This window comes from Chelmon rostratus, chromosome 17, assembly GCF_017976325.1.
Source record: "Chelmon rostratus isolate fCheRos1 chromosome 17, fCheRos1.pri, whole genome shotgun sequence".
Taxonomy (NCBI): Eukaryota; Metazoa; Chordata; class Actinopteri; order Chaetodontiformes; family Chaetodontidae; genus Chelmon; species Chelmon rostratus.
Genome location: NC_055674.1, coordinates 9543655 through 9569683, shown reverse-complemented (window position 1 = coordinate 9569683; position 26029 = coordinate 9543655). Strand labels below are relative to the sequence as shown.

General features: G+C 44.0%; 1 protein-coding gene across 1 annotated transcript; it reads right to left on the bottom strand.

The window, feature by feature from the left end:
* Positions 1–1131: 1131 nt before the first annotated feature.
* Positions 1132–25495, bottom strand: ttyh2l (tweety homolog 2, like). Its single transcript, XM_041957691.1, has 14 exons — positions 25367–25495; positions 21496–21668; positions 17411–17522; positions 12974–13194; positions 10045–10140; positions 8454–8526; positions 6091–6160; positions 5941–5996; positions 4396–4488; positions 4218–4310; positions 2959–3101; positions 2652–2837; positions 2495–2573; positions 1132–1251 (listed from the first exon to the last, which is right to left on the bottom strand). The coding sequence occupies exons 1-14, from the start codon at positions 25493–25495 to the stop codon at positions 1171–1173; spliced, it is 1605 nt and encodes a 534-aa protein (XP_041813625.1). The 3' UTR covers positions 1132–1170.
* Positions 25496–26029: the final 534 nt, after the last annotated feature.

Sequence of the window (26029 nt, the reverse complement as noted above, 5' to 3'; positions counted from 1 at the left end):
ATTTATGGTACTGGCTCAGGATATTTCTCTGTGTGGCATCATCTGGTGCGGGAAACTCAAAATCCTGATCATCCTATCATTGTTATTAGAGTCAGAGTAAATAATCAGTGGTAAATGAATGACGACAGGACAACACACAATCTGAATACAGCATTTATGGTCAAACATTAGTTTAGTATCACACATTATCCAACAGAGAAAACAGCATACAGCAGATTTCTCCAACAACAAAGAGAACAATTTCTCTTTCACACGGTATAGGGGATAAACTAAGAATAAACTTTAAATTTGTGCACATTTCTGTTTTACCTGCTCTGCCGCAGCTCAGTGATACATGCCTGGAGGTGAATTCAATCCCATTCTGTGTTGCTTATTTAGTCCAGGGGAATTTTTCCACATGCAACCACTATATAACCTCCAAATGTAGCAAAACTACAGCAAACCCCTCCAGCTATTACTATTTGACTCGCCCCTGATCAGCAGGTCATACAATGCAATATAGTATTACAAGAACGTAGAAGATGCTTAAACCTGTGGTAGTTACATACCTAGAAAGAGAAAATTGATCACAAATATGAACTTAGTAGCATCTTTGACTGTCCACAACCAAACTACAACATTTGCTACTGTTTCATTGACATTTTCTGTTATTATTTGGAAAGGTTGAACACCAACCAATAGAAATTTCACAAAGACCTGACATACAATGGATGTAAATTGCTGCCAAAGAGTCGGGATTATGCAAAAAATCTGAATGCCATGATGGATGGTGTATGAGTCGTATTCAGCCACCCTGCTTCCCATCAAAATACTGACCGTATTGATGATCATATCCACGTAGGCCACCAGAATATAGGAAAAAGTGAAAAATATGTTTTGATCCAATCAGTTCAAAGGCTCTTGATTTGTCTCATGGAAATGCTGACACTGGAGCAACAGTGTTTCCATACATCACAGGTCGACTTTGTTCAGAGCCGCATGCAGGGCTTTCAGAGCACTGCATTGGTGTGTTACTGAGGTAATTGTCTCATATGGCCTGCTTTCGTGTCTCAGACTGGGACAGCAGGCTGCAGCTCCCGTAAACAGGATTATGCCATGAAGACAGCCTCCTTGATAACGACCCAGAGTCTCAGACAGTGCTTCTCTGGAAAGGATTCAGTAGGCTGCAGGCTACACCTGGAAGTCAGTCCCAAAGTGTCTGATCTGGGCATCAGTCATAGATAGATATGTGGTCCTCATACTGGGCGAATACTGCAAGAGAAAGAATTGAAAAACACAATTTAGCACATCTGCGTTCAAACAACAGCATCTCAAAAATGAAGCGTGAAATGGCACGTGGTCCAAGTTTGGGGAGCGTTTCTTTTGAGGATGAGCTGCTCTTTAATTGGGAAGCTGTGGAATCAGGGGGTGGTACTTTAATGGAGCGAGGAGCAAGTGAAGAAGGCATGAGTCGGGGGTCACGGAGGAAGTTACACTCACATGTAACACTGAGCCCGGAGGTCACGCAGCTGAGGTACTGTATAGAGCTTTAAGGGGGGTTTGGGGTTACAGGTTACAACATTCTGCATAGCAAGCGTCATCACAGAGGGGTGAGAGCGAGACAAATCAGGAAGAAGTGAGAAGACAGAAAACTTACGGTTTTTAAAAGTCTGAGTAACAAAAATGAAAATGGCAAAAGGGTTAGTTAATATTGAGCAGTTAGACACCTCACTGAGAAACAGCTTATATAAAAGCGTGAGTGAAATGCGTTGCAAAGCTGATTCACTGAAAATAAACAAAACAAGAAAAGCACATTTCCCTCTGTAGATTCAATCATTGCAGTGTTGTTAATCTACTGAAAATATATTTTCCAATGCATCTCTGTACAGAAATAATTTAAAAAAAACACGTAAGTGCCTGTTAAAAACATGTCTCACAGAGGCAAACTAAAACTTTAAACTCCCTCTCTCTCATTTGGTGCTTCAAGTTTTGAGTCAGCCAAAGAACAGAAAACTTAATGGAAAAGAAACTTGTGGACTGTGGATTTAACTCTACCTGTGGATTTGCCTGTCTTATCTACTATCTAGCTTCAGCTCTGGAGACACGCTTCAAGACCTTCCTTTAAAACTAGACACCTGCACTGTCTTTATCCATCAAACACCTAACTAATATATGCATTATTCTTAAGCGTTATGTGAAAACAATCAGAAATGCAATCCAAGGCAGTGGTGAAAAGGACATGAGAATGTGCTCAGTTTAGTGAGATCAGGTGTTTGCACACAGAGATGAATGCATTTCAGCCTGCGGCCAGCAGAGGGCAGTCTTTCCTCGCTCACAGAGCAACATCACTCCCCTCACTAACCGTTGACAGTGTGAGCTTCTGTACAGTGTATATATGCATTGTTGTGTTCTGCTGCTACGCATGCTTTCAGTTAGTGTTGCAGCAGTGTTGAGGTCAGTGGAGCCATCGTCCCCATCACACTAGGGACACTAGAGCCTCATAGGGCCAACGCACCGAGGGAGGCGGGGATCCTCTCCCTATCAGCGGCGCGTTCTCATATCGAGGACTCCCTCCAAACAGCATGGACTGATTCCTGCATCACAGAGGGAGAGAAAGGCGGTAAGAGATGAAACACATATACTCATATACTGTCATCATCTATTGATCTTACATGTATTCAGGAGGCGGTGCGACATTAGATGCAGATTGCGGAGGTGGATGAAGGCTGGCCTGGCTACCGAGGCTGCTGTTATAGCTACAGAAACTGTGGATGTTGGACCTTCTGGGGTTGTAGGACATCCGCCGCGCTTGGGGGTTGAACGGGTCATCCTCATCTATGTCGTCATATTCTTTGTCCCTGGGTGGAAGTGGGACACACAACACACAAACAAAGACACAAACGGAAAGAGTGCGTGCGTTAATACTTTGCAGGAGCACGGGAAGTACGTAATGGGATAAGGGGGTTGCTTGGTGCTGACCTGCTGGCCATTAGTGTCCACACTCTGAAAATCACACACAGCAATGCGGAGAGCGCTGAGGCAGCCAGCAAAGAAAACAAAGAGAGGTAGAGGAGCCCTTCCACCCCATCATAGCACACACCCATTAGGGCATCCAGGTAGTCCTAGAAGAATGGACACACACAGATAAATATAGTGCTTCCAGTTACCGGCGCTGTCCAGTAACAATATCGCCTTTCACCAATACCCCTAAGTGTATTATGTCTGCATGTACATAACGTATCCCTCTCAACCCATCAGCAGCAGTTAGAAAGTGGTGATTTGAGTTATGAGGTTTACAGACAAACATGACATTCTCTCACATGACTCTTAAATGATTCCCTATATTATTTCTTAGGGACGTTTAATTGGCTTTCATTCCTATCCTGCAGGTTAACCTAACATAACACCCTAAACTTTTTCTTCCCTTAAAAATCATTTCATTATTATCATTAAGACTGAATCTTAGTCTCCAAATGAGAGTCCACTGGGAACTTGAGATATACTGGATTGGAAGTGATTAGATTGTTAACGTTGTTTATAACGCTGACATACAACATTACTATTCTAAATCTGATAATCTGCAGCCTTTCACAGCAGATAGCATCCGGAAAGCAGAGGGCAGACTTTCACAAACAGTTCATGCACGCAGTTATCATGTTGTCTTTTTCCGAGACCCTCATGTTACATCTGATGACATGTTATCAATGCATTCTCTGTTTGTTTTATGTCTGAGTAAGCAGCTCTGAGGACACTCTGGACTTGTGTCATCGCTGTTATCAAGCACTCTTTAATGTATTTAGAATGTATTACTAGCATGCACGTTGACCTCTCTCGTCCTGACCATCCACATTACCTTATGAGACACCTACACGCAGCACGCACTATTACAGCTGTCATGTGACGGCTTTATTCGTCTAAAAGCCTACATCTGATCCTACGATCACAGCAGCAAGAAAAGACCAATTTCAGCGCGGACATGTCTCATTCCTCTCACAGATAAAACCGTCAATCTGAAACCTGCAAAAGCAAAGTTAGACTTTAAAGTGAGAAAAACTGGGGGTGGTGAAAAGAGCTTGTCGAGCAGTGTACTGACAATTGCAGCGGCGTATCTAAACATGTCAGTCTATGAGATGAACACAGAGATAAGGCTGAGAATCAGTGAAGTTGGTCCTCTAAGTGGCTTTAAGCTATGCTAGAGAGCAGCACTATTAAAAATTGTCCTCAGAATCTGACCTTACCTTATGTAGCCCGCGGCAGTCGAGCAAGGCTGTTAGCTGGTGTACACTGAACTCAGTGGAGTTCAACAGTCGCTGGATACCCAAAAGGTCTCTCTGTATAACAAGGCATGAAGGAGAGGAGAGAATGATACACACTTTTCCACAGTCTGGTGTAATAGTCTGTCAGCCAGCCACTTACCTCTGCAGTGGGAAAGAAAGGCACGGAGAACTGCAGCAAGCCCTGGATCTGGATTTGCATGGTGGTCAGGGAACGCTGGCAGGCTGTCAAAGACTGCGAAAACATAATCGCCCACCACCATCGCACGCACAGACATCCACCACAACAATTAGAGGATCACATTAAGGGGAGCATTGTTCGGGCGCGACATGTCAACAAGTAATTTGGTGTTAAAGAAGGTTTTATAATGCGCTTAACGCGAGGACACACTTCTTTCCAGACAGATAGGCCCAGATTATCCCCCGCCACCGACCGTCTCGCCCACCAGTCACTATCCCTCCTCCCGTTCCCACCAACCAATCTCAAGCACAAACAAAAGAGCAATATTTATATCAACTAGGCCATCAGAGAAAAATATTATCCTTACCGACTTAACAAGCATCATTTTAATCCCTAAATGGATGCTGCGTCGATAACTACAGTAAGCATGTGGGTTTTAATAATTACTGGTCATGGATTAATCCTCCACAAATTCCCTGCGTACATGCCACATAAATACGGTGCGGCTCGTGAAAAACACGCCTGACTTTGTATATAATGCATAAGAAATAGCAGGATCACACTAGCTTAAAATGCATGAAGCCATGCAAGCATTTAACTGTGAGGTGGGAAGGTGAAGTATTATACAAGAAATGATAATACAAAAACCCTCTTCATTGGTAAATGGGCCTAAAATTCACATTGTGCACCAAAACTTGACACCGGGTTCAGTGACAGATTAAGTGAATTTGTTCACCCAACAGTATCATCCGGTGCACCTGCCCACGGACGGTAAGGTGACCTTAACTGTATTAAGGCCTAATGCCTTTTGCAAAATGTTCTTTCAGACATCCAGATGGAAATAATTCTCATGGAAAAACACAACGAAAGACAACTTGGGTTTTGTGAAGTCTGCTGGCCTTGAAAACAACTGGTTTCTGAATAGCGTTTAAGCATTTGATTAAATTCCAGGGTTTCGTGACAGCTGTATCATTTCTACATTTCTTTTTTAGACAATTCCAAACGCACCTGCACCACCTTTAAAGCACCGACACCCAGCCTCTCTGGAGGTTGTGAGGTGTCTACATGTTTTTTTTAAAAGTCATACGTGCAAGAATATATAGAAATGTATCAGGATAACACGAGTTGCCTATGTGCAGTAGCTGCCTTTACTCATGATATACAGTAAATTGAATAAATTACTTAAAAAAAAAAAAAAAACTGTTGCTCATGAGTATACCCCAAGGCACGGATTATGCACAGGGTAAAAGATACGGCTAATTTTTGGAGACCCACATATGAAAAAGGAATATTCTTTGATCAACATTTATCACTTTAAGTAATTCAATTAGTGTTGGGGACTCATTTTTCAGAACAGCCGGTTAGGGCCTGATAATGATCTGGCTGCCTGGCATCTAACAAGGAAAAACTCATTTTAAAATAGCAATACATTTTCCAGTGCGTGACTCTCAGTAAACAATTCCATGTGCGAGCAGATAGCGGAGACTTCAGACATTTTGTCGATACCTGTTGGAAGGGGTTGGGTAGATTCGGACTGCAGAACAAATAATAGTGTGCAACATCTGGGGGGGTGAGAGAAAAGAGATTGGCATTAGTGTCTTAATATTCAGTTACAGGGAGATGGTATCCGTGCAGTTCCGTTTGGAGACAAATTACCTGCGCTGAGGAAATCCTTCGTTTGGTTCACAATAAACTTGTCTGGGGACACGCAGAAGTCACTGGTGCCCTGCAGGAAAACAACAACATGCTGTAATCTGGCGAGCGCGCAACACCAAGAGGAGTTTCGGTATTTATTCAAACCATGAACTAGATCCAATTTCTGGTGCTGCGGCCGAGCGAAACTGATTTTGCAACGGGCAGTTATTGACGATCTCTCAACAGCACAAACTATTTGTTTACAACGTTGTTATCGCTCTTGAATCCGGAGCAAGCAAAAAATGTGAAACAACAGTATTCACACAAAAATGCACTCAGACATGTGAGCATGTGCACACACACACACACACACATACCAGTATAGATACACACACATGCATTAAACAAGCACACAGGGAAATGTGCAGTATGTAGCAGAAGACCTTCAGGCTGTACTCGCCGTCTACAACCATGTCCTGCTTTCCTGACCGTGGTGGAAATCTACCAAATATTTTCATGCTCTCTAGTTCATCCATTCAGAGCTGCTAATGTGCATGCATAAGCAATTAGAGGTCAAGTTCATGCTGCCTCTGTGTACTGTCTTCTCTAGAATATAAAAAGAAGGCAACAAAAAAATGGGCAAATAACAAAAACTAACTTAAGCAGAATAATTTCTCTCACACATGCATAATTAACAGGCTGACATTCAAATTGATCAAGCTCAAAGGGATCGAGAAATCTGCTGTGACGCGCACTCAAAAATCAAAGCCTCGCATCATTTATTCCCGATGCAGCCTCGTGTCCGCTGCTTTTCATGTCAGCCCGAATCAAGAAGTGTCTTTTTATAGTCTGTCTTTGTAAAGCACAGCTCAAAGGACTTTACGGTGAGCAGACCTGCTTCGATCTAACAAAGCAATGATCAATGAAAAAAGACATGATGCAATACAGGATGCAACAAAATAAAACACAGGGGAATGCAACTGTAAAGCAAGACAAGGCACAAAGTCGGCCCGCCTAACCTTCATTTCCACTTTCTCTCTGTAGCTGAAGTCACACTCGTTCCAACTCAATTTCATTTTACTGACATATCTCTGCCGTCCATCACGTGCCGCGTGTTTTCGGCAGAGACTGCACAGCACTGTTGGGATGCTGCCCTTCATCTCTATCTCATTATACTGGCAGGGACATTTTGTTTATGCTTCGTCTCATCAAATATGTACAAATTTATGAGCATTTTCTAGGACACCGCCGTCATGTACCTTCCTTACAAACATGCACCGTGTTTTTGCACCGTGCAGCTTTCGACTAATGTCTTTATGCTTACTTTTTCATACTGTCCCATATTCAAATTCTATTACCGAGGACTGCGCTCTTTGATAAACCGCTTCTGTGTGGAGGACCGGCCTGCCTATTAATAACTAGGCAGGTATAAGTTGCTCAGCAAATTCACCTCAGCTCAACTCGCGGCATCTGAGAGAGATGCACGCTGCAGTCGAGCTATACTCAACTAAACTGGATACTGCCAGCCGGCCGGAGAGGTCAGAGCCGTGCAGGGTCATGTTCTACTATAATGAACAATGCTAAGCAACAGGCACAGTCCCAGATGTTGGTAATCTGCTGCAGGGAAGCTCTGTGTTCACAGAGAAACACAAGAGGTGTCTACATCTCTCGCATGTGTAGTTGATTTCAGGTTAAAATCAGCCCTCTTTCTTCCCCCTGCCTCACTCCAAACAGCTGGCCAGATGCAAAATCCAGGAGAGGAGACAGTGGACATGAGGGATGGAGGAAGGTTGGAAGCAAGGGGTTGCTCTTTGTACCCCAGACAGCATCCCTAATGCCAGCTCCATTAAGCCCAGATGTTCTGAACGCACGGCGTACCGACAGGAGGAGAGAACAATCTGTCAGGAACAAGGAGGACACGAGGAAGGAGAAATAAAGCCGAGCACGACGAAAGAGGAGCTTTTGAAGAAAAGCAGAGCTAGTAATTAATGCTGGAAACAGCTTTGTTTACAACGGCGGGGCTAAGGGTTGATTAACCTTAAAGCCTGCGGACTTGTAATCAGCTTTACCGCATGACTGACCGCAGCAGAGCAAACTAAACAAACACGTACGGACACTCTTCTAACCAGGAAACATGTCAGAGAAACACATGCTCATTGACAGCAATACCCCTGGGAAGTTATCGCATGAGCCGGGAGGCGAAACGCAAAAACCATCGCCGTCCACCAGGATGTCCGCGGGTTCGACTTGCGAGGGTTAAAGGAAAGGAACAAGCGGTTGGCAAGAGCGTCTGAGGGTCCAATCAAACACAAACACACATAAATAAAGAAATAAATGAACAAAGGAGCAACTGTGACAAGTTTTTAAAGAGAGTGTTTTCTCACCACGGCTGTAGCGGTGCCCGCTCCCAGTGAGGCCCAGCTCAGGATCAGAGACAGCGCTACAAAGGCCATGATCCTGGGGGGAAAAAAAGCGAGCGGGGGTGAGAGGCAGGGGGTGACAGGGAGATGCAGACAAAAACAAAGACGCGCAGGGAGAAGCAGATGAATCCGTTTGTCTTTGTACCAGCGATCTTCAGCCCTTCTTCACCTAGTTAATTTGATTTATTCTTTTCAGCGTTTGCTTGGGAATTGCTCTCCTTGTGCCTGAAGACAGAGGCCCGACTCGCGCTTTGTACTGCTGCATCGCAGATTAGACGATACAGCTGAAACTCAATTTATCATGGTGTGATATCAAGATAAATTAACTCGTGACTCCTTGCTGAATTCACTTGTTAGCGCTAGACTTATAGAAAAAAAGACCTATTCAGAAATATGTTTGATTGAAGCAGTTCAATAGAGGTCTCAGAAAGCCACAGCGTCAGATAATACTACTTGAAGTCCGGGGACTTTGCATCTCTTGTCTTTCCTCTTTCCACTGGCAACGTTTTAATTGGCCGCACTTTCTCTCAATCACGGGCGCATTGGCCGTAAATCACTGTGCGCCGTCGCTGTCAATCAAAAGCCGACATGAGCTTTGCGTTGTCGACCTCCTGCTTTATCTGCCCCCTTTTGTCTGAAAAGAGTTCAACGCGGCTCTTTAACATTATGGAGGTGGAATACTAAAGGACATTAAAAAAAAATCTCCCCGCTATTAACCGCAATTTCTTAGCGGCCAATGGCAGAAGCTCGAGAAAGTCGCTGTGAATTAGAAAGATTCGCCATGATGGATGTGCAAAGGCTGCAGAGCGCCTCTGTTCTCAGCTCACTCCTCAGACCTTCTTGATAGCACCAATAAAGTAGCCTGAGAGCACTTAATAATTAGTTAAGGGAGCGGACTCATCCTGCCGGAGCGATCAATAGGCATTAGTGAGGCCCATCAGAGAGGGATGTGAAGAGCGATCCTGAGCATCATCTGCTAACACGTAGACCGCACTAAATTGGGCAAATGGGAAGGGAAGTCTGGACTGTGGATTTGCTTGTCAGACATCAGTGTTGGTTTAAACTGCTGGTGGTAATTTACTAAATCTAACATTCCTCCTGCTGATCCTCCTATTTCTTCCAGAGCATTTATTTGTCAGTCTGGTTGAACCACTGGTGCAGCATGCTACGTGTACAAAACATCACTTTTTTTGCATGTCTTTCATACAAAATAAGTAAGTAAAGATGACTTACAAGCTACAAGCTGAAAGCATGAAAGACCATTCAAAAGAATACAGACGTCCTCTCAGCTGATTGTGCTGAGCTAAGCTTTTTGTCGCAGGCAGTTCCAAACTTTTTAAGGTTGCCTTTAACTGTGTGAGGAAATAAAAGGCGAGTCATTGAGGATAGGAATAAGGGCAGAGTCACTGTCAGCGCTATTTGAAGATGTAAATCTATCGTTGGTGCTGTTAATGGAGTGACCTATATGGTGCCGGAGAGGCTGACTGGTGCCCTGCATGTCTGCGGGAACAACGTGAAAAGCAAATACATCCACATACACACTCGGGGTACCTACGTGATGAGCAGCCATCGGGACTGCTTGGCCATCCCCAAGCACATGGCCAGGCAGATGACCAGATCCAGGATCAGCAGCAGCAGGTAGGTCAGCCATCTACGAGACAGGACAGCGAGGCATCAGCCCTGACTGATCACCTCCGCTTGCACACTTTACGCACATGTACGAGCCTCGGGAAGCGCTCGCCCGACATATGTTCGGGACTGAACGTGTGAGGTCTGTGTACATCAGCATCCTTGTCTCCTAGTTAGAGCCCATCTGTTTCAGGTAATTTCCAGCCTGGTTGGCTTAATAATTCAACACCACAAATCCATAGACATGAATTTTTCAAGCTCTGAAAATGTCCTTCACAGGAATGGCCCACAGTCGGCCTGTACTAGAGGAGTGTGTGTATGTGTATGTGTGTGTGTGTGTGTGTGTGTGTGTGTGTGTGTTCTGACCAGCCAAACACGTGGGAATGCTTATGACTCATTCTTACCTCCTCAAGCCCCGGTAGCATTGTAAATCTTTTAGCATTGACCAACAACATTGCCGTTCAGGATGTCACACAGGCGGGTGAATTATGAAGATGCTGCTTAATTACCTGCACTGTCGTAGTGAATCTGTACACCAAGGCCGCCACAGAATATGATTCTATCGTGCTACGCGAAGGCGCCTATTGGTACCATAATCAGCTTGGAAAATAAACGGCCGCCTGGTTATTCTGCTGCACACAGAAGAGGACATGCGGATGGAGAAAAACACTAAAGGAGACTGCACTCTACTTTATCTGCATAAACACAGCTGCAGACGCGTTTCTCTGAGCACAGGGACGGGGATTAATTCAGAAATAGAAAAAAGGGAAGGGGAGATATGAGCTCCCCTTGTTGGAATAACACTGGGCTGGCCGTAACATTTGCTGCTCATCAATAAAGACCTGCCACAGGCTGGTCATAGACCGACGGCTGCATGAAATCCAATCAGCACCCAGGAGATTGGTGTCAGAACGCACAAAGTGGCAACTGTGGTGCTAAAGGAGATCTGATACCAGGATGGGAACGACGAACCGTGTGGGGATTTGTATGCACGACATTAATGAGAGGCGCAGGGCAGTGAGTCACCACCAGTGATCCAGCTGTGCTTATTTGTGCTCTGTCAGACACACTTGCTGTCAGCACAGCCGGTTCAATTAAGAGGCATAGAAGAAAGTGTGGAAACCTATGCAAGCTATACATCAAAATCCAGTCAAAATTTTGATGGTTGGATAAATACATTAAAAAAAGGCTTATTTTATCATTTAATTTGGGCTTTACAGTTTACATTAGAGCCAAACATCCCTCACATTTCATTCAGCCGAAGACTTAATTCAGACCTTGACTACGGAGCTGTGCAGACGTTTCTGCTGTATCACTTTGCAGGCACAAACGTACTACAAACAGGTTTGCATGGCAACCAGCTGGAAGCTGTGAGTCATGATCATCAGCTCTCTTACACTGTGTGGTTCTTTTTCTCTACATATGCATCTGCAGTGGACGTGTAGGACTGCCTGACATTCCTTATGCGGTCCAAAACAAGAAGTCACCACTTAAAACAATGGCAAACATAATAAAGGAAAAAGTTAAACCAGTATTATTGAGCAAATTTCTAGTTTGAATCAAGATCCATGACTATTAATATAAGCAGCCTAATCCAACCAGAACAAGTGCATTTATGGCATTAAAAGCTCATGATAAAGCTGAACCGTTTAGGGGGAGAGGTTTTGAATAAAACCACTAAAATCCTCTGTGAAGATGGTGAATAGGCTGGATATGGAGCCGCAGTGGAGGTTATCGTCGACTGCCTATCTAACCCGGGGCCAGGTGACTAACGCAGCTCCGCGCAGACGCAGGGAGGCGAGCCTCAACGAGTAAACAAAGCAATAAACCGTGTTGTTCATCATCGTGCTGCAGAGGCATGCATATTTTTTGTAACTTTCCACTGAAATATGATTCAACATATGTTTCGTCAGGAGCATGCAGCACTTCGGCGTTCGAGATGTCTCAGAATGGGTTTTATACTTCGCACTTCACCTTCTACTAAATCTGCAACCTACTGGCGCATAACAGGAGTTATGGGACAAGCTGACATCAACTTCAGATCTCTGCAGAGCTTGCGCACGCATGCATCCAGATGAGCCCCGGTCCCTTTGTGTCCACCATATACAAAACAATCCTTTCATAGAAGGCACCGTACAACCCTAAATCTACGTGCCATTAGTCTCGCCTTCTAATTTCATTCAAATTACTCTCAGAGTACGGTAATGAAAAGGTTGCAAATGTGACACTTCGCAGCATAACAGCGCTATGAAGTTTTATGTGCTCAAAAATAAAAATAAACTCACAGAAGCTATCAAATTACACTCACAGTTTGGAAGAGCAGCAGCCGTTGGAGCCTCATAAATTAGTACCCGGCTTGTGAATTAATGCTGGATATTTTATTCATTTGGACTACTTTGGTGTTGGTCGGGTTTGTAATATCTGTTTATTGAATTTCAGTTTTCAAACCGTCACAGTTCTCTTTTGAAAAGAACACAGTTCTCAAAGAGGGAACCACATCAAAATAATAATTGCAATGTGAGCAATGGTCTGCGGGCAAGGAGATCATTTATGGTCTAATAGCCACTCTGCCATGCATAACATTCTGTGAGAGCAATAAGCGTTAGAGCTCGAACTGCACAGTGGGCAATAAGCTCTATTTCAGCTTTCATTTATTTAGCAATCAGGAAAAATAGCTTTCCGGTCTCTGTTCCTCAGGGGAGATCAATAAAATCCCATCTGCTCTGTGTCTCATCTAGATCACTTACTGTGCCATTCTGAGCAGCATGTTTACTTCAGTCACACGCAGATGAAACAAAATAACGTCAATCACCCCGGGGGGGGGGGGGGGGGGGGGTAAGCAAGGCTCCGCCTACCTGTAGTACTCAATGAAGGCCGTTTGGTCAGCAATAGCTGCCAAGTCGACGTTGGCCTTGCTGATGTCCGGCAGAGCCGTCAGCTCGCGGATGACGTTGTTGATCATCAGCCGCATGAAGCGCAGAGTTTGGAGGTAGTCAGCCCTTGTGGCAAAGATTTCATCCAGCCGTTGCAGGTGCTGTTTGAGTCCAGTTTCAGCATTGCCCAGAGATCCTGCAACCTGTAAAGTAAAGCAGAGATAAGACGAATGGATGAAATCCGAAACTGAAAATAGGAAATAGTAGGTGTCAGCACAGGAGAGGGGACGGGGTGAAGAGAAGTCAATGAAAAAAAGATGGTCAGAAGGAAACAGGGACACAAATAAATTCATAAAAAACAGATATTCATAAAAAGAAGATTGAAAATATATCGAGAGGTGAAAGAACCAAAGCAGGACTCCCTTGAGAAAAGATTAAGTTTTCTCCTCAACCGTGTGTTTTATTCAGGTAAACAATGTTAGAGTAGAATACCGATAACAATACCGGGGAGACCTGTTATCACAGGGGTCTTTGATTGTGAGAACAGAGTGGGAGGGGGCACGACGGAGTAAATACATTTTATTTTTCTGTTTGAACAAAAACAATGTGATGCAGTAAACGCCTGCACTTTCACAGCATCAGCGGAGCTGGAAACAGGTCAATTTTAGCCCGGTGCTGACAGGGGGGAATAGTTTTTCTGCCGTAGCCACATTTCAGTGAGAATCACAGGCACAATAGCTTGACCCACTTATACAGATATTTTTGAAAGTGGCATTAAAGGCACAATCCACTCCGCAACTGTAAACAAAAGTCCAACCCTGCCATCAAAATGGAAATATGTGCTTGAAACCTGCTCTCATTTCAAAATCAGGCCTTTCGATAGAACACTTGAATCTTAGCGAAGATGTTTTGGGTTTAATATCGGAGGAAACACAAGGATATGCAGTTTGAAGAAAGACAAAAAAATTTCTTTCCTTTTTTTTTAAAGAATAGTTTGGGAAATATCCTTCGCGCTTTCTGGAGGAGAGTTGAATAAGGTGATCAACCCCACTCTCATTATTCAACTTTTTATACAAGGCTACAGCCAGCTGCTGGTTAGCTTAGCTTAGCATAGAGACTGGAAACAGAGGGAAACAGCTAGCCTGACTCTAACATGAGCCTACCAGCAACTCTAAAGCTAATTACTAATTAAGACGTTACATCTCATATCTTTAATCTGTGCAAAAAAAAAAAAAAAAAAAAAAAGACACGTAAAAGCAACAATTTGCAATTTTACACTGGGTCATGTGCCGGACTATTTCCTGGCTCTGAACAGTAACTCTCCACTAGTTGCCTGGCAACTGCTCCGAACCAAGATGCTGGTCCGGCAAATGACCATGACATCATGTTAATTAGTGAGCTTTAGATGTGCGGGTAGGCTGATGTGGTTAACTTTTCCCCTTGTTTCCAGTATTGGTGCTAAGCTAAGCTAAAAGGAAGCTGGCTGTAAAGGGTACGGCTAGGGAGAGCAAGAGGTCCCTAGTTTAAAAAATGGACTCGCGCACACACACACACACACCACCCACACCACAATAAGTTTGCAACAACAGTATATTTAACATTAAACTGAGTGGGAGGCTCCACTAATTCTGAACAGATGCTGCATTCTGTATTCTAATCTGCAGCATTTAGCAGCAGCTCATTACACCCATGACTTCTTTAACACATCCCAGTATTCTGAGTGAGGCGGTTCATTCCCACGCTACGAAAAACTAAAAACCACAAAGAAGATAAAAACTATCTCCTTGACTCTGTCACATTTCAAACCCTCGTGATTAGTGGATGCGTCTGACGGCAAGAGCCCAGAAAGAGTATCCACGTGGAGATGAGGCAGAGATACAGGCCCATCCTCCACTCCGGCACTCCCAAGGGGGAGGAAGTGATTGCCAGTAAACTGCTCCCACTCCCCACCTCTATGTTCATCATCTCTAACAGCTCCTGCCATAACGCCCCGAATCTTATCTGCGAGCCTGTATGCTTGAGTGTGAGAAATGGGATCCATCAGCTAGCTGCTCTGGGTGATCCACATTTCCCTAATCTGGACCGTCCCGTCTTCCCTTAAAATGGATTAAAGCTCACTTTTACTGAAAGCGGGTCACAAGGAGGCTTCTCCGTATTGGACACGCCTGTTAAATGAGACTGACTGATTTGAGGCTCGCAGCGGCAGTACTCCAAGTGCCAATTCATATGCAGCCGAGCTGTTCTGCTTGATGCCTTCAGTGATTTTATATATCTGAGATTTACTGTATTAACTGTGACAATAAAACAATATATATGACGGCAGCGGTTTAAAGCCAAGCAAGGTAGTACATTGAGAAACGGGACAGTGAGGAGAGACACTCAGGGGAATGGTGCATAACGCAGAAAGTAGTAATCATTTTGTTCCAAGCATCACAAGACAGCTTTCACTTTCAAAGAGGAAGAGCTATATATAAAAGTGCATCCAGGGTTGTAAATTGGAAGCAGACATTCTGATAAAGTGTGAATGCCATGTTTTCTCTAACATTATCCCAGGCGTCACTGAAGAGCTCTTAATATAGCAGGCTGAACGCTGAAAATAACGAACGCCTGCCAACGATCAGAAGCCCCACCCGCTTCGACGGCAGACGACCGAATGGGCCTCCTCATCAAATCTTTCCCTCTATGACACGTGGCGATCCCTCGCAGAGCCCGAGAGTGCGCGCTTCATGATGAGAACGGCCTTCCACCGCTAGAGCCAGACAGCCGCTGGTGTGAATCACGAAGCCTAGCAGGAGATATCAGGACGCTGCTGTGCCTACTTTAGCGGACAAATCAACCCAGTGTTGTATTTAAGGCATTAATGTAATGCAAACTGCTGAGATTATTATTTTGAACCACCTTAATAGAAAGACACATGAAGGGCCAAGAAAGGATTTGAAAAACCAATGAAGATCAGTAGAGGAACTACTCCCTCAATCAAAGACTAAACACAGACGAAGGCAGCTTTAGCTTTACGGGGCGAGCAGCCGGCCGACTCGTCGGCTCCGCGAGTGGAGTACGTTACATCAAGCCACGATTCTGCAAGTGAGAGAGAGCCTTTGTTTCCCTGGGGGGCGGCTACGTTTCTCATGCAGCCACAGCATACATCATGCTACTGGATCAAATCAATACCAAGATGCAGAAGAGAGAGTCGGCGGCGAGGATGCAAAATCGTTAATGTTGGATCCCATTTCCTTCCTCCAGTGCAAAGACAAAGCAAAGCACACCCCTTTTCCAGGTGATTTGTTACACTGAGCCGGAACTAATGCAGCCCAATACACCAGCGCTGTAATCCTGCCTTTAGAAAGGGTGGAATCTTCAGTTTTTGTTGCAGCTGCATTAGAGAGCTGTTGACTCAACTTTCTGGCCGTTTCTAATATTTTGTCCCCCACGCTCATAGCGGCGAGGGCAGAGCTTTTAAAACGACAATGAAGCTGAATCGCCGCTAAAACAGTTTCATCAAAAACTGACTGGGAGCTTCGTGATTGTAGGATTAATGGCAGAAGTGTTCATGAGTAACCCTTTATCCATCACGACCCAAATTAATGTGTGAGCCACAACTGGATTAAACCTAAATCTGCTCTCTCCTCACATAACCGTGATGTTCTGCAAACACAAAGTGCACACAGATCTGTTTGTGCCCACACATGAATGCAATACGTGTGCATGCGAGGCCTTGAAGTGGATGTGTGATACTGTCATGCACACACACACACACACACACACACACACAAACATATACAGTACAGACAGTAGGGCTGAGAGAGATGGAGAGAGGAGAGGCTTAACATCCATTAATGCACTACAGATGGGAGTTAATCCTCTTCTTCCTCATTGTGATTATTGCTTCTTGCAGGGCCTTGTTCTGACTCCCTTGCTCTCCTTCCTCTTTCCTATCCCTCCTCCCTCCCCCTCCCCCTAAGCCTCCCAAATAACTTCCCTGAATGCAGGTCAGGAGTCGTATAGGAAGAATCCCTATTTACAAATCCCGAGGCGGCAGTCACCTCAATTCCTTCGCTGTGACAAAAAGCGGACACAGACCCCCCGCAGGGAGGTGATGCTTTGAGACAGATGCACAATCCATCAACAGAGGAGGGGATCTGGTGTCTAACAGCTGCAAATCATTGTTTCAAATGTGGAGTAAGCCATTAAAATGATGCTTTGCGGCGCCGCGGCTAATAAAAAATGTTTGCTAATTGCATATAAGAAGCATGGAACAAGCAGTTATTCACAGGAAAATGACATAAAACAACAATGACACATTTATCGCCTGGTCAACTCACACTGATTCAACTGGAAAATATTCTGAAATTGTAAATGATATAAATAATGCTGGTGCCACTGTAGATTATACAGAGGAGCTTGGCAGGCTTCTCTCACCAGATTGTTGATGCCACCCAATGTGTGATTGGCATTGTAGAGCGAGTAGGTCAGCTGGTACACCCCATCGTTGGTCTCACTGTTTCCATAGAAACCAACTCCTACAGCAGAACTGTGGAAAAAGGTGAGAATCAGTTTAAATAAATGAATAAACATGCCTAATTCCCCATTTGTTTTATCATTGTGCTTCTTGGTTATGGACTGCATGAGGTTATTATAGGACAAGTGAGACAAACAGATGTTATTCGTACTTTCTCAAAGGGGAGACACTGAGGCTTGAGGGTAAATATGTATCACACCAGTCAATGTTCTGTGTTCTGTTTATTCTTCATCGCTGTTATTTTACATTCATAGAATAAAACATGCTACTGGCAACTGGAAACAAATCGACAAATGCATGAATAAATGAAGACATCTTTGGGTAGATATACAAAAAAAAATCTTTATGATTTATATATATATATATATATAAGATTCAGTAATTTTCAGCCTTTTCAACAGTTTTTTTTTATCATCATTTATTTGTCAGATGTCTTAATGAACTCCAGTCAAACGAATATATTTTCATCTCTTCCACCTGGCTGCCATATGGGCCCAAGAAAACAAAAAAGAATTGATTCATGAAAGCCAAACTCTTCATATTTGTCATCTTTCTTCCTTTAAGATCCCTCCCTCCACCCATCAGTACCTCCATCTGTTTTGTGCACCCTTTTCTCTCACACGCAGATTCGCCGTTAAACATATCAAACCTCTATTTTCAGCTGCAACTTGGACCGAATTTGTTATTCCATTCGAGACTAAAACCACATCAGAATTCTGCTCGGCATCCGAAAACGTATCCGAGTGTAATACACAGGATCCCTATTTCCCACCTTCCTGCAGCCTGAGACTGTGCCTGAGCCTCTGTAACAGGGAGGATTGGTGTCCTAACCCCCGCAGTCAATATACCCCACTGCTAACAGTCTACCGTGACATGAGCAATGACACAATTTCATCATACTTGATTGCAATAAGTTTGTCACTCTACACAAAGGTCGGAGGTTTCCAGCATTTTGAACTGCATTTAGGGGCAGCTTCCATAGAGAGAGGAGGGAGCCCATCAATCACACCTCAGATAGCAGAAAGTCAGAGCAGTGAAATGTTTAAAAGAAATGTTTACTCTCACAATGACTGGTACGTTGAAGACTTTTAACACCGTCTGTGCCGCAAAAACATCATGCGCAGCCAGCCAGGTATAGACAGAAAGGAAATGAAGGGAGTTAGTTCAAAAATCCCCTCCAGATATGTGACAAGTTGACTTTTGGGCCCGGATTGGCTTCCAAAGCATTTGTGATGTCCCAAATCGTGCCTGTAGGGCCGCCCCTGAAAATCTGATTTGGAAACTTTCCGCTTTCGGCAGATAAATGCGAAAACGTCCTTCAGTGTGTGTGCATACGTTGTTCTGTAGACTGAAGCACCACAACTTTAACTGTAGGAACAAGAACAAAGACATATTTAAGTGGAGGGGAATCTTAAGTGCGAAGACAGGATGTGGAGTTATTCTATTTTAGCATTTAATACATCCTGTCAGGGTGTGCGTGCGATATGTCACCGCACCGGAATTTCTTTTTGTGTCATCCTTTCACTGTAACCTTGTAAACATAATGAAAACCGCTGCCTGTGTCTCCTCAGCTTAACCGGGTCCCTCCGGTTATGATTGCGAGGGTATACCTTGTACAATCCAGAGTGAGAAAAAACAATAACAAAAATAGATGCAATTACAGTGAATTACAGTCAGCCTCAAACCCCAAACTGCATGGATGTGGTTATAAAACAATTCAGCTGGTTAAAGAAAACGGAACAATCTTCCTTTATGCTTTTCAGGATATTTGTGTTTCAGATGATCCACGGCAGCCTGGATAATGAGCTCTTCATCAGCCCTCTGGGCCAACCTGGTGACATGTCAGCGACAATAAAGACCCACTAATGACACGGTAATGAAACCGTAATGACACAGGATGTCATGAGGCAGCTTCACCTCCGGGTTTTTGTGGCTGCTGGAGGTGTGAAAACCCACACAATGAACAATAGGACTACAGCATATGTGCTGCAGGATATTTAGTGCCTTTGTTCCTCTAAGGATGTATCACTTCACCGACTGTGTGATAGCAGGACATTAGTATTCAAAGCATGTTATGAGCTGAACAAATGGACAGGATGAACAAGTAATAGCAGATAAATGCCTTGATTCTGTGGAGACCAGCGTATTGCTGCTTTCATAAACTGTATCAGGGTTAACAGAGATCGACTTGGGGAGGAAGGATTTTTAGAATATTAGATTTGTTTTCTATCTTTAACCTTAATTTACCCCATTCATTCCCGCGGGGTCAGAAATAATCATTCAGAGAGGCGCAGCAGCTTTTAAACGCCTTTTCCTATTCGAGTTCTTCGGCGTAATGCGATTCATCCTTGAACATCAAAAAGCCGGAAAAAGTGAATGGGGCGATCATGACAAATAATTAGATCTCTCTCGGACGACATGAAAGTACATTTCGACTCATTTTTGCAAATGAAAGTCCCATGAACCCACCATAAGAGAACAACGCCGCGTCCGGCTAAGCATATTATGCACGAGAGTTTTCATTCTATATGCATCTAATTGCGCTTCTGCACAAGCCTTCTTTGTTCCTATGGAGCATGAAAACATGCATGTTTTCGATTAAGATGATTCTGCTATAGCTCACAACTTCCAATAACAACACCAGGCAATAGGCGCAAAGGATTAAATGTTAAAAAAAAACGAACCTGTAATATAAAGACCGTCTGTTCAACCTCATATGTTTATTTATACGATTATTTCGTTGTAAAACCATCAGCCATTCTGCCCCTTTCTATTGCAGTATAAATTTAGACTCAGCTCAGTCTTAACTTCTGGTCAGAGTGTTGTAGATTCTATCCAAAGCTGGTGTAATGCCATGACCCTCACCCCTCCTCACCAGCACAGATTATTTACAACTCAGCAGCCTATGAGTTGAGTCTGGGATGAGCCATAAGCCAGCACGTGAACTCACAGAGGAGGATTGTGTGCGTGAGCATGCGTGCCGATCTATTCCTCCCGTACCCCACAGCGCCAAACTCTATTGCCGGCGTTGCTCTAAACCACTAAACCTAACCTGCAACGTAAAGGCAGCCTGCTCAACCTCATATGGCTTGATCATTTAATCGGATGCCAGATGCGGTGGTTAATTTGTTGAGCTGAATATATTAACGTCCACTTGAAGCAGCTTCTACAGGGAGAGATGAGAGCTCTGTGCGGAGACCAGAGAACAAAGATCCTTTGCTAAGCAGCATCATGCCCAGTCACTTAACATTACAACGGGCCTTGTGTGCTGCAGCAGTGGCTCGGAACGGACACAGAAAGCTAACAAAGTTAAAGCCCAACACTTAGATAAATGTCACAAGTTGAAGCGGATCCGTGGGCAAATTCAATCGAGTCTTTTTTGGAGATTTTCTGACAAGGTCGCTTATGTGGATTACGTCATACCCAAACGAGCAGTTACGTCTGGCAAGTTTTATGCAAGCTCCCTTCTTGTTTATGCAAGCATAAATTAGCGGCGCAGCGAAGGCAGTTAGGGAATGCAACCTGTAGCGAGATGAGATTTTGGTTGGCAATCGGAGGATGCAGCTTTCTGGTTAGGCCGAGCATTTAAATGGACCAAGCTGAGCAGTCAGACGTCCAAGTTTTGGTGGGCTTAGTCAGCTGAGCAGTCACCTGAGGGATTTAGAGATCTGGTCAGCTCGCCGTCAGCTGATGGGGCCCTATTGATGATGTGCATGTCAGAAATACACCAGTTGAACGAGCCTTACTTGTATGGCATTATTTGACCATCTCACCTTTCATCATCATTATTATTATTACTTTACACCTATGCAGAACTCGCATTGTGCTACTGTTTGTTCTCTCTCTTTTTTCCTTGCCACTGTTGCCAAGTGCTTCATCTTTGGGTGTCTGCGAATAATATTATAGAGTCCAGACTTGCAAGCACCCTGAGATAACTTGTGGTATCATTTGGCGCCACATCAATAAAACTGCCCTTCAGACTCACCATATGATGAGACCCGTGATGACAGCAGCCCAGGTGACACAGCAGGTCTCGGGCCTCTTGGTGTCCTCATCTGTGTCCCTGCGGCAGCAACACATGCAGACCAGGTACAAAGCCAGAACCAGGAGGCTCAGCCCCAGACCCACTGCACCGACACATGCTAGAAAGATCAGAGACTGAGGCAGGAGAGTGGAGAGAGAAGAGGCAAAAGACAAAACTGCAGTTAAAGTCAAGGCTGGGATCTCATTTTATACTGAAAAATAGGTTTGCAGCAGATTAAACACACATATCTTGAAATGGGCAGGCAGCTGTTGTGTGTGGTCTTGAGATGTCAGGCTGGGTGACCCCAACGCTCCAGAGGTTGACAGCACTGAGTGAAAACAACCCACCAGCATCAAACAACACTCATGTGTAAAGATATGCGCAGCTATCCACTGATCAACATTATCACCGCTGCCTACAGCAAAAGGGGACAGAAACATAGAGGCTGGTGGTCCTGGGCGGCGAAAGGGGCCCATCTTGATTCAGATATTGGACTGCGGCTCAGAGGGAAAACAGAAATGGTCTAAGCCTGAGGGAGGGGAGCATCATGTGGCACAGAGGCTTTCATCCAGTCTTGTGATTTCTGAGTGTGCAAAATATTTAAAGCCTGGAGGATGAAAACAGTCATTAGAGAAATGCTGTATTGAAAGAGCCTGTATGTGGACAGATTGGACATGAAACACTGCACACACACACTATTTCATGATAAATCCCCATGAGTCCTCTAATTTTTTCCTATTCTCTGAAAAGCTTTTATCACTACACAGTAAATAAATACAGAATTGGTAGCATATATCCTCCAAGGCAGACACAAATGGAATTGTTTATTCGCCTTAAATTGTACTTGGGGGAACATTTCTTGAATTACACCCCAATCAGTTTCTAATCCTGTTTATTTTTGCACAGACATGTCATATGACTATTGAACAAACACGCTTGTAGTTTTCTGTAACTTATTTCTCGCTGAACAAGCTGTCTGGAGGCAGCAGACACTTCAATTGATCCATTTGTCTTTACAGCAGCACCAGAAAACAAACCCCCAAACAAATAAAAAGTGCTTCCACCGCTGCACAAACATCGGTACATTGGTATTCGCTGATATTGGAGGCAAAAAAAAATCACCATTGGGGCACCCCTGTAGTGTTGATCACTACTGGGCACGTTAAATGTAGTGGGCTCAAACTCAAAGCACTGCGTTCCTGGTTACACTAGTTTAAAGACAATGAAAGAAAAGCATGACCTTGATTTTACTTGCAAATAATTAGCACTTAAGTTTTAATGCCCATGAGTTCAGAAAGTCTGTCTGGCTGACTAAGCACAGCTATTCCTCAGCTACAGCGTCTGCAACTAATTATTCCATTTGGATGACATTGACACTGTGACTGAATTTAAATGGTATTCTTCTGCATATTATTCTAACATAGTCCTTCATTGTTCAAACTTTGTTTCAAGCTATGCCGTGCTGGGCTCTACGTTGCTCTTAGTTTCACTCGTCAGCATATTCCAATTAGAAATGAGATCAGACGCTCGACCTGCGGCGGGCTGCCATGCAGTAATAAACACGATGTCGCTGGTCTGGTGCTTTGCAGAGATCAACAGCGGCCTCAAAAAAAAAAAAAAAAAAGGCCAATATATACAAATACACTTGTCGTCATACCCAGTATACCCTCAGCGAAATAGGTCAATATAGACACGGTGCAGGCTGAGCTGCCCTACCTTCACAGGCACCCAGGCCGAAACCTTAATCCAATGATTTGCTTATCATTGGTTTTTGAGGACACTGTTGGTGAGCCAAGAGTCGCGCTGTGTGGAGTTTCACAGTGGCTTCAACCCCGCTTAGATTTCCTGTCACTATAACTCAGGCCTTTCATATGCACAATGCTGCTAGTTCCGCTCTCTCCTCTAATTTTCCACTCCATTGTTTTGTAATTAGACATGCAGGCACTTCAATTTCCACCCGCTGCAATGCCATAACAAGGCAAAGGATGCAGGAGAGGGTGGGAGAAAGAGGGAGGAAACAACTACAGTATACGCGGCCGTTGACCATGAGGTTATTGATCTTTCATCTTCCCAGATGGATGTTTGTATAAAGCAGGCTTAAGAGTGGTCTCTGTCTAATTTAATTAAGCAGTAAACAAAAAGCTTTAGGGAAACGTGTGTGCAGCTGCTCTGCTCTCCCCACTTTCTCCAAACCGGACGACAGGCCGACACAAGTTAAGAACATGAGCGTGTGTCAAAGGCTACCGAGTGTCCCTGTGAAGGCAACATGGCGCTCTTCACCCCTCACTGACTGGCGCTCAGCTGAGCCGTCGTGACACTGCTGGGATTCACTGACCCAGATGGACCTTGATACAAGGAGACAGAGAGGTGCAGTGAAGGACACGACATGGATCTGGGAGGTTCTTGGTAATAGCTTCTGGATTCATAGATGAGCAGGGAGCGAAAGGAGCATGTGGTACCATGTGGATATGCACTTACACACAGACACACACACACACACACACAGAAATACTTAGACTCAAACTCAGTTCATATTTCATGGGGATTCACAGGGTTGTCTGGTTTTTAAAGAAAGGCCAGAAAAAAACAAGTGTAAGTCCATCTGAGCTCAAAATGATCAAGTTATACAAATATGTACACAATTTTTAAAATTAGATTCAGAAACAGTTCTGCCATGCAAGCAAATAAACACAAAGCTTAATAAATTCAACAAGGCAGTGTTGATAGTGTTGGCTCATGTGAACTTCGTTAGGGTTTTTTTTTAATTCAATTAAGGTTTTTCAAACCATCTTGTCAGGATATCACAGCACTTTTTTTTTTGTATTGCAATACACCGTGTGAGGAGAAATCCAACGCCTTTATAGGCAAACACATTATAACTCAAGCCAGGAATGCAGGACGAGCCAAACAGACAGGGAGGAAAACAAAGTCCAAAACGTGAATGTATAATAATGAAGTGATGGAGTGCAGATGGAAAACGATGACAACAGCTGAGCATGAGCATCCAATATTTTTGTCCCATCATGCAGCCTCTTTTATCTATAATGACTCTGGTCCTGCTGCCTGCAGTCAGTCCCATCACTAAACATGACAGAGTGGGACTCATACTGTACAGTAAATGACCGTAAATGGACTGAAATCACAATATTTCAATTGAAAAAGATTTTTTGGGACATTTTTTTCATACTGGGAAAAAGAGTTTCCTCGTTTTGGACATGTCTCATACAATTTATCATGAACAGGAAATAGAAAAGAGCAGAACACAACCATCTCCTACAAATAATGTGTTTTCAAAGTAGAATGAGCAGTCATGCAAAGTTTTTTATTATTATTTTGTTTGCTTTTTTAACTTACTGTAGCAAACTGCATGAAAAATAGTGCACAAGTATAGTTAGAAGCTGCTGATGTACGTTAGTGCATGTATGTTAGTGTTAAATAGTAAGATTGAGAAAAAGGATGGTTTTGCCCCTCTAAGCAGTGTGACCAACTTAAAAGCATACAGAGATACGGTCTACAGACACGGTTGTTCAAGGCCTAAAATATTTCACAGCCCAGTTAATACATGTCATGTGTGATCATGTGAGAGCTGCGGAACATGGGTTCTTACTTCCTGACAGGATTTGAAGGAGCGACGCTGCTGCATCACAGAAACAACCAAATAAAACAAAAAGGGGGAAAAAAAAAGTTTTAATCACTTAACACGAGTTTAATAACTGTCTGTTTATCCAAACATTTAAACGTGGATTTCACCATTGCTTTTCAAAGACAGCGTTTCCCAATAACTGTTCTTTTGAAACTACGTGCGCTTTTACGCGCAAGTGCAGTTACCAACCTGCTGGTAGCTCGCGTCCTCCGGCTTGAAAGTGTTGTCGAGCGACTGGAAGGAGAAATTGAAGTGAGGGAAATTGTGTAGCCAGTATGTCCACCACGGAGCAACGTAATCAAGCCTTGCAGTGGCCATTCCTGCTCGGAAAGCCGCTCCACCGCACGCTTCCCTTTGGAGACCTTGCCACTCAAATATTCCCAGACTCCTCGTAAAGTGAAAAACAGAAAGAAAGAAACGCGACTTCAGCTGAGGGAACAATCACCACAGAATACAGAAAGTTCTTCTTTTGCCATCACACCTTCAGGACAGTCAGATTGTCACTACACCCCGGTTCCTATAGGTCTGCACGAACTGTTAAATTGCGCTACGGCTCAAAAACCCACACAGCTTCAGAGCGGGCCAAGCGCTTGTATCCGAGACATGGGATTGAGTGACTGTATGAACCTGCCTCCTTGAGCAGAGAAGGCGTGACAACCATTTTTCAGTCAAGTGGTGTCTGGTCCACCGCAGACTTTGGCTGCAGAGAAGTAAACAGTAAGCTGTTGAACCTCAGCACTGAAAAACAAAGCATGAGGAGAATTTTCCAACTACACTGCAAGCTGAACCATTAACACGATCAAACAGCGACGAGGTGTCACGTATAGCGAGGGTGGGTGTCAGTGGCCTCCA